We start from the raw sequence: 9137 nt of genomic DNA, 5'->3' as shown, positions 1-9137 counted from the left end.
TTGATACTATTTTTTATTTCTGTTAATTGCTTCTGTCTTGTGTAACTTTTTTGAAATGTTGATCTTAATTACAGTTGGCTGGGAAGGGAAGTTTCTTTATCTCGAGCTGTCAGGTTGTATGTCAGCTCGGCTGTAATGATAAGTTACACAGTATTGAAACAAGGTTCCTATAGTCTGTAGGCATGTAACGCCTCATGAAAAACTGTGCCACGAGTAAAATCCTCCTACATTATGCAATCCTGTAGTTTACAGTGTTTCCTGGTACGCTTCTAGACAAGATGAAACATCAGCATTAAAATGTAAAGCGGCTCCTAACACTTGTTACTCTCTTGGTTTGGTGTAGTGTAAACGAGCTGCTTTTCAAAAAAACGACTGTTTTAAATGCTGTGCCAAGGAAGTCCGACTTGCCCTTCTGGAAAGTAACAAGAGGGATGATACAAAGTGGACAAAGTTACTGATTAGATTTGCGCAAATGTAGAAGCTTTTTACATACTCTTCAGGCCCAGTCCGCCTGATGAAGTATACAGTAAGCCTTCTGCTACACAAAGTTAGCAGAACAAGTATGTACAAAAAGTTCCCAAGATGCCCCAATTCTAGTCACCTTTACTGTGGTTAGGTTTTTGGTTTTTTTTGGGGGGGAGGGGGGGTTGCCCCAACATACTTTTAATCAGTTTCTTGCTTTTTTCCTGGTCTGTTCAGGTTCCTGCACTGCAGTATTGCAGTGTTCCTCAAGTCCCAACTGGCCTATGTCTGCTTCCTTATCTGCTAACAGTTGTATGAGAAAAGAAGGAAACAGGAGGTTAATCCCCTTTTTACGGGTGGCTTAAGTAGGCCCCTGTACTTTCAGAACACACTAACCCATGCTTAACTTCTGAGCCTTACATGGGAAAACATTGGAACAGGTATTGTGATTGATATTCCTGTTTCCAGGAAAGTAGATGTAAACATGTACAGATACTGGCTTTTTTCCCCAGTCAGAATTATTCACTAAGAACTCTTTTGTGATAGATTTGTCACTGCAATATGCAATTGGCATGTCCTTGATTAGTAAATTAATTGCATCTGAAAAAAATCAAGTTCCCCATTGCAAAGAAAAATGCTTCTATGAGTTTGAAGATTTGCTTTAATCGTTTACACCTTTCTCTTGGTGTAAATTCAAAAAGGAAGAAAGAATATGTGTGACTTTTTGAACAAAAAGCACTTGGAAGCATTAGTGATTTTTTTTTTTTTTCTCTATTTACTAGAAAGAGAAATTCCTCACTTATTTCCAATGTTTAAAGCTTAAATCTGCAGCTATGGAATTGAAGTATCTATGTGATTAGCTGATGGTAGCATAACAATTGTGGTAGATATTTTAATTTCAAGCCCTTACCACAAAAGGTCATTCATTTCCTAGTAGCTTGAATAAAGCAGCAAGCATCTCCGGGGTTCTTTGAGGTGGAGTTGGGCCTCCACCAGGTGAGCTGAGCTCATGTCGCTAACTGGCTCCCTGCTTGGACAGAAGGTGGCCACCAGCCGCACTGTGACAATTTGAAGTGCTTGATGTCCTCTGTTCTTCAGAGCTGAGAGAGGAAAAGGTGTCTTAAGGTGTAATCAAGGAAAATTACAGGAGCAGTAGGAGATTACAGGAAGGGTGATTGAGTGCATGGTGCAGTGGCTTTCCTCATTCTGTGACCATAGTGCTTATGTGGTGATGCAGTGGCAGAAATGCAGAGCCTCCTTGTGAATCCAAGAAGTGTGTACAAGAACTATTGCAAAGTGTACTAGTGCAAGATGATTTCTGGGAGGTTTCTGGTAGAAAGTGGAAAGGCAAAGGACACGTGGTGTGATAGTGAAGGCTCATGTCTACTGCAGTGCTTAGATGGTGGCAATTTCCTCACTACTTGGGCACAAGTGTGTTCTCATGTGCCTGTTGAACACGTTCTCCAGGCTGTGCTACTGGAAGTGCTGAACTGTAGAAGTCTGCTTTGCTTCAGCAAGGCATACTCATCTTCCTCCTGTGTTCTGTAAAATCATAGAATGGTTTGGGTTGGAAGGGACCTTAAAGATCATCTACTTCCAACTTGGAGACCCTCATCGTGTTGTATAAGTATGGGAAAGACAAGGAGACGCCTGGTGAGCATTACTTAGGAGCTCACACCATCCTTGACTGGGTGTGCCTGCACTGAAAGCAGGAACACGGCAGCTTTCTTGTTTGTGTGCTACCTTCCATCTTCACAGGCCTTCATCTCAGCCTTCCCCGCAGGCAGCCAGTTTCAAAGAAGGCTTGATATTAAAAAAATAAAGTAAAATTACCACTGACTCTGCCGAGGCTTTCAAAGGCAAGCCGTACCCTCACTTGCAAGCAGCTCTTGGGTGACTTACGTATTTGATTTTTTTAAATATTAGTCGGTTAGATTGTGTTTTTGTGTTTCCAGGCATGAGGTATACTAGTAGGCTTGGGTCTGAGTGCCTTCAGGTGACTTCCCGCTTGGCATCGTAGCTGCTGGGGCACCTGAGTGGAGCTATTTCTCTCTTTAATTAGCGCAAGCTCTTTAACGCGAGCTCGGAACGGGGTGTGTTGCTAACAGAAGTGGCGGAGGTTTTAAGGCCCCGCCGCCGGCTCCGCGGGTGTCCCTCAGCGCCGCCGTTGCTGTGGTAAAAGCGGGGCTGCCCGCTGCTTCCGCGGGGGTGCTCGAACGCGGCTGCCGCGAGGTCATAGCGCACAGGAGTGCTCCGAAGCCCCGCCCTTCTCCTCCGCCTAGCTGCTACAGCGGCGGCAGCCGCCCGCGCGCTCCCCTCCACGCGGGCCGCACGGCCCCCTCGCTCAGGCCCAACGGCTGCTGAGGGAAGGGGTCGCGCTGAGGGGAAGGAAGCGGTGGTTGAATGAGCGGCTGAAGGGACGCGAGGAGCAGGCACCCTTCGGACCCGGCTCGGCCCGGAACGGAGGGCTGACAGGGGATCTCCCGCAGCCCCGGCTGGCGGGGCGGGGCGGCGGCGAGGGGAGGAGGCGGGCCCCCCGCCTCGGCTTCCCCGCGGCCGCCCCGGCTGGCGGCCCCTCGCGGCGGGCGGCAGGGCATGTCCGCGGCGCAGGTGTCGGCGGCGCCCGTCGGCGGTGCTGGAGAAGGCGGCCCGGCGGGCGGCCGGCCCCGGGAGTCGGAGCAGCCCCAGCGGCCGGAGCCTAGCTCGCCTCAAGGGGAGGAGGCCGCCGAGGAGGGCGGCCAGCGGCGGCCGGAGGTGGAAGCCCCGCCGCCCAAGGAGAACCCGTGGACGAGGCGCAGAGCCGCGGGGAACAGCCCCTCACCGCCCGTGGCGGACGGACAGCGAGTTCCACAGGACGCAGGTGTGGCGGCCGGGCCGGGGACCGGCATGGTGGCGGCGGAGACGGGCCGGGTGCAGGCCGGCGTGTGGTGGCGGCTCTCTGGTTTTGGGTTTTATTTGGTTTTCGTTTCGTGGGGTATTTCCAGGCATGAAACGCGCGTGTTTCTCCCCGCTACTCGGACGGGCGCAGCGGGGCCCGGCGCGGATCGGCCGGCGGTACGGGCCGAGCGCTTGGGCTTTTGACATAAATGGGCAGAGGAGGGAAGCGAGCGATGGGAGGTGGGTCCGAGCGCCGCCTTCGCCTGGCCCGCGGGGGGACACGGGTCTCTGTTAGGTCTCGGGAGCTGCTGAGCTCCTGCGAATTCACTGAGGTTGAGAACGGTCACCCCCAGCTTGGGGACGTGGGGGGGGACAGGAACGGGAACGGGTGACCTCCGGCGAGCCGTGCATGGCGCCGGGTTCTGGTAGTAGCAAGCAGGGCTGGTAAGCTGCCCGTCTCACTTTTTCTCTAGAGATATCGCTAAACCCCGTTTGCTTTACCGCAGGTCTTTTTTGCCTAATTATATAGTAAGGCCCTCTGTACGAGCCGTTACTTGGTTTTGCTTTCCAGAACATTTGGATTGTGGAGGCTTTAAATGTTAACAAAAGCAGTCAGTTTGCTTGCTGTCAGTATCTAAATTGTTTATGTGGAAAAAGATTGAGTGAGAGTAACTGTGGTGTAATTTTCTGTCCTTTCATCACTATGCGTAAGATAAAACAACTTTAGAGGCTTTGTAGCGTGTAAGATAAAACAACTTTAGAGGCTTTGTAGCAAATAAATAGGCAGATGGCTTTACGAAGTTGGTCATCGAAAACCTGACCTGAAATTGCAAGGCATTATACTTAAGCTAGCACAGAGTTCCTAGAAGTTAGCAGCTTCTTGGAGTATTGTTCTTGGCTGGAAGTGAACCGCTGACCTCACAATACGTATTTCCACCTGTGTTTCCCAAGAATTTCAATCTCAGCACTTTCTTCTGAAGGCACCTAACAAACCTTTTGGTGATCTCAGTCACTTTTATCCTTGAATTAAATATGTACTTCCTTCACAAAGAGAAATATGTAATTTATAGTTTTGAGTGTACAGGTCATGCAAGCAGAGGAGTTCTCCAGACCACAAAATCTCTACTTCACTGAAGATCAAATCTTTTGGCAACAGACATAGCCATCTTTATCATCTCAGCTGTTTTGTTTGTGTGTACTGACGCACTCATAAATGCCTATTTATGCATAGCTTCTACAATCTGCCTTGCTAGGCAGCAGCTTGTGGTCTTGTCTGTGCATGAAAGACAACTTGTCACTCATTTTCCTTGCTGTGGCAGTAATAATAATGGTACATCAGAAGCATTGGGAAAGCTTCTTTTACTGCATTAGCACCTTCTTGTGCTTTACGTTCTGTAAAGTTTACTTTTCCACTTAAGATAGTACACAAAAATAGTTGTGGAAAGAAGGAGGAGAAAGGAGGCACTTGAGTTGACATGCTATGCACATTACATGCTTAATTTGATGATTTCAGACAACTCACAGTTTTTTTTCTGCTTAGAAGTTGTGTTTACCATTTATCAAATTAATACTAAACTGAGTAGTTGTACCAAAATATCTTTTCCAGTATTAGGTGTGTAATTGAGCAAATATGGGACTCATTGTTGCTGGTAATGGTATTGGTGAAGAACACATATCGGGGTGTGTGTTTTGGTTTGGCCATCACCAAAACCACTGTGAAGGAGCCGCTGCTCTTTCTCTTGTAAAAGACAAAGCAGCTGACCCTTCCTGACTGTTTGAAGGAAGGAATTGCCATGTGTCTCCATCTGCAATGAGAGATGTATTTTGAAGTAACTAATTGCATGTCGGCAAAGCAAAAATTAGTCACAGTAGGCCCATATGAATGTAATAGTATGGAAATTACTCATGTGAAATAATAAGTAGATGAGCAGAAATACTACTAGGATGGAATGTAAAACTGTCCTTAAAGAGGGTAATAAAATGTAAAAGAATCTCACATCAAAGTAGTGACTGAATCCTGTTCAACTTGTTGATCCTGGCTTAATTTGTTGAAAGTTTCCTGAGACATGCATATATGGTACGTTCAGTGATAGCTACACACTTGAGAAAATTGACCCCAGTCTGTCATCTTTCGACTTTCAGTTTAGTGTGGCTTTAGTTTATAATAGAGGCAAACCTGGCTCTTGCCAAGGGAAGGAACTGTCAATGTCGCCCGACGCTAGAAGGAAAAAAAGTAATGTGAAGGGCTTCAAATTCTTGGTGGAAGAATCCAGTTAAAGCATTGTTACTATAATAATAATAAGTTGTATTTTTGTCTCGGGTATGTTAGTAAGTTTTAATCGTGTTATAGTAAACCCAACACTTAATGTAAACATATTTGAATTTTTAATGTTCTGCTTGTTACCACAGTTCAGTGTTCCTGGGTAAGCCTTTTATTAAGCTTTCCTTTTAAGCAGAATAATTTCAGAATTATACAGCTACATCCTAATCTATACATCCTAATCTGCATTTAACTTGTGGAGAAAGGCTCATAGCAGTATAAAATTGCTAGTGAAATTAATAGGCTTCTGTCTATTCCCAGTGATTGTGAACACACGGAGTTCAGCACAGGCCTTTCAAATTATAAAAGGTACTTCTGCCAGTGTGTCTTCCTTCCCCTGTATCTCCCAGCTAATATGTTGCAGGAAGCCTTCAGTTCTTCAAGTTGAAGCTCTGTGAGTAAGAGGAGAGGAACAGTTGCAAGGAAGAAGTCCTGTAGAATCTTGTAGATAAATTTTTTACAAAGTAACAACAAGATAAGCTTTTTTTTTTCTTAATTGAGCCAACAAGATGTGTCTGTATGGAAGCTGCGGACCAACCCGGTGTTAGCCCTGCATTCCTTGTTTTTCTTCTGAGCCTTGTTTTTCTTCCACTGCCCCTCAGAGCTGGGCCTATCGCAGGAGAGGCTAGTTTACCCTTCCTCCATATAAACAGTTTCTCCAGGATAGAGGTGTTGAATTAATTTTATTATGAATTCTCCTACCTATTTGTTTGATGAACCCTGAAGTGCTGCCCTTTTTGTAAGGCTGCGAAAGGGAATCTGAATGCCAAGTTCTTTAGCCTTCATGTGATTTGTGTAGTTGATGTCGGTCTCCAATGATTCATTAGATAATTAGTCAAAAATTGTTCTTGAAATTTATGAAAGTACTCAGTGAAGCAAAATGCCTGGGTTGAAGTGGTTGAAGCAGATTTGCTTCCTGGTGTGCTTGATTGATGTAGTTAATGAACTATATGCTTCAGCCTCTTACATTGTGCTCCGTTCATCTGTCTTCATTGCATTTATTTCTGGTTATCAAAGAATGCTTTTTATCTGATTGATATTTTAGTAGCAGAACCAGTTCACTGTAGTGCTATGGTATAAATTAATTTGCTTTAGTCTGTTAGCAAAGCAGGTTGTAAAAGTACAGTTTAGTAAATGCTGTGTTAATAGGAATAGCAAGCTTTTGATTAGTAAATTGGTAAATGATCTGATTATGATTATTTATTTTTTTTTGTGTATCTAAGGTTAGTTCTTCTGAACTCGCCGAGTGTTTTAATAGCAGCTTTTAAAAATTACCTTATGAATTATTGAAGGGTACAACATTGACAATTACCCCCAACCCTGAAGGGATTAAAACCATTACCTTTACAAATGCGCTGTGTGTAGTTTGCTTGTATATAACAGCACATGTAATTTAGTATGGAGTTGGTTGGGTTGTTTCTGAACTGGAGACCTTTTTTAGAGAGCAATCCATCCTGCTGCCTTGAGTCTTGGACACAGTACTGGCTTGCTGTACTCGAGCATGTGCTCCCTTTAGACTATGAAAGCTTTTGTAGAAACAGTCACAGGTGTTGCAGGTTTCTGTGGAGCAGCTAGGAAAAAAATGAGATAAGGAAAATAAATTGTATAATGATTAATCAATTGTGTTGGGGATTTTTTTTTTCCCCTGTTGCGTGCTTTGTTGAAAAACTGGCTGGTTTTAAATGTAAATAGGTAGAAGGATGCAGGTGCCATAGCTCACTGCCCTGGTTAGTTGTTCAAATAGTGTCAAAAAGATCAATCTAGTGTAGTTTTGTTATAAAATGCTAGAACTACTGTAGGAAAGATCTTGACATAATTACTGTTTTTTTTTCTTATTTCCCAGAGTCTTGGACCTAAATCCATGCTCTAGATTCAAATTATTACATGTTTTGTCACACTTGTAAGAGTTTCACATTTATTTATTGAAACAATTTATATAGCTTGTTTAAAAATGAATTATACTATGAAATTTCAAATTGAGCATTAAAAGGAAAATGTTGTACAAGTTCAACAAACAGGTTCCACTGAAGTTTTGAAGAGCTGTTATGCTGGGTGATTTCAATTGCCTCGTGAAGCACTTCTGGTATTTCTGTGAAGTTCCCTTCACTGAAGGAAATACATGCAGAGTCCAAGTAAAGATAAAACTTGAACACTTCTTAGCAATCCTTACAGCATAAACCACGTTTGCTTCAAAATGGGAGTGTGTTCCACCTTTTTACTAATAGACTCTGCTTTCAAAAGAAATTGGCAATATCATCCCTCCCCTTCTATCAGAAAAGTACTTGCTGCCTGTTTATTTGCAGAATTTCATCCATTCTGAAATACTATTGATATTACTGCTGTAAACTCAGTTTGTCTTGTAATCAGTTATTGCTCTGGTGATACATCTCTCTGTGCAAACTTTCTTATCTTTGCACACCATCCAGGCTGCTCTTCCTTCTCTGTTGCTGTTGTCCCAGAGGATAGCTGCTGTTTTGGTGGGTCCAAAATTCATCTTTCAATTTTCAGAATTGTCATCCTGTGTATCTTGATGTACTGCACTTGGCATGCTTGCAAATCCATGTCTTTCTGCAGAAAATCCCTAGTTAGGATGTGGCATAGTAAGAGACTTGGAAGAACCATAATAAAAGTGCCTTTGAAGGCTAATTTCTGTTTTCATGTAGATTGCATCTTTACTGGATGGAGTTCAGTGATTGAAAGATGATAATGGCCTATTAAATTTCCTCATCCTTGATTTTGCTTTTTTCCCCTGCCACCTCAAAACTCAGCTGAAACCCACCAAGTAAAGTTATTGAAGATAACCGAATTCTTTTATCAACACAACATGCAGTTACTGAAGAGGTTACCTTGTAGCCTATGACCGAATAAAGAATTTCAATGCAGCTAGGTTGGTATTAACAGCAAATGAAACAGTTTATTCACAAGGGCTTGGTGGGTTCTGCAGGAGCAAGGTACTAAAGATATCATTTCTGGGTATTCAGCACTTTTATGTGATATTGAAACCAAACACCAGAGTAGTGTAAAGCATAAAGCTTTTATCTAAACACACTCTAAAGTGCGTTTTGCCTGAACAGTGGTGCTAGGCCACTTCATAAGAACGTAACAGATGTGCTCTGGGTAAAATTTTAAGGGATCTGATGTTCTGTTCTTTTACTCTCCCACCCTTCTTTTTATTTTCCCTTTCATGCTTCACACTAAAATCCAGCTCCCACATGACTAGCCCCAGAAAAGATCAGTTAAATTTGGTTTTGAGCATGGCTCTTTTGGGAAGACAAGAAACCCTTTGGAGTTCTTTTGGGGTAGGTGAGTATGGCGTGTTGCGAGATCTCAGGCCTTTGAGTTCAGAAAGGACATCATCAACTAGGCAGTGTGTTGCCTAATATTAATTTTATTTTCATTTAGTGTGCAAATGCATCTTCCAAGTCTTGGATTACTGCATACAGATAAGAGAGATTCCTTAAAACGAGTTGGGTCTCAT

At 43.7% G+C, this 9137-nt stretch overlaps 1 protein-coding gene across 3 annotated transcripts in view; it reads left to right on the top strand.

The window, feature by feature from the left end:
* The first annotated feature begins 2935 nt into the window (after positions 1–2935).
* LARP1B (La ribonucleoprotein 1B) overlaps positions 2936–9137 on the top strand; it is a 30810-nt gene continuing 24608 nt past the window's right edge. The window contains exon 1 of one of the 3 annotated variants that reach the window (XM_062614173.1): positions 2936–3322. In XM_062614173.1, the coding sequence (XP_062470157.1) occupies positions 3058–3322 (265 nt within the window). In that variant the 5' untranslated portion in view covers positions 2936–3057. Of the gene's footprint in view, positions 3323–7973; positions 8963–9137 lie in introns of those variants that run through there. The other 2 variants (XM_062614171.1, XM_062614172.1) reach the window with 2 other exon arrangements.

The sequence above is a fragment of the Pezoporus occidentalis genome, unplaced genomic scaffold, assembly GCF_034315485.1.
Source record: "Pezoporus occidentalis ecotype Australia unplaced genomic scaffold, CSIRO_AGI_Poc_V1 ctg172, whole genome shotgun sequence".
Taxonomy (NCBI): Eukaryota; Metazoa; Chordata; class Aves; order Psittaciformes; family Psittacidae; genus Pezoporus; species Pezoporus occidentalis.
Note: the sequence above shows the minus strand (reverse complement) of the source record. Positions and strands in the feature narration are given on the sequence as shown.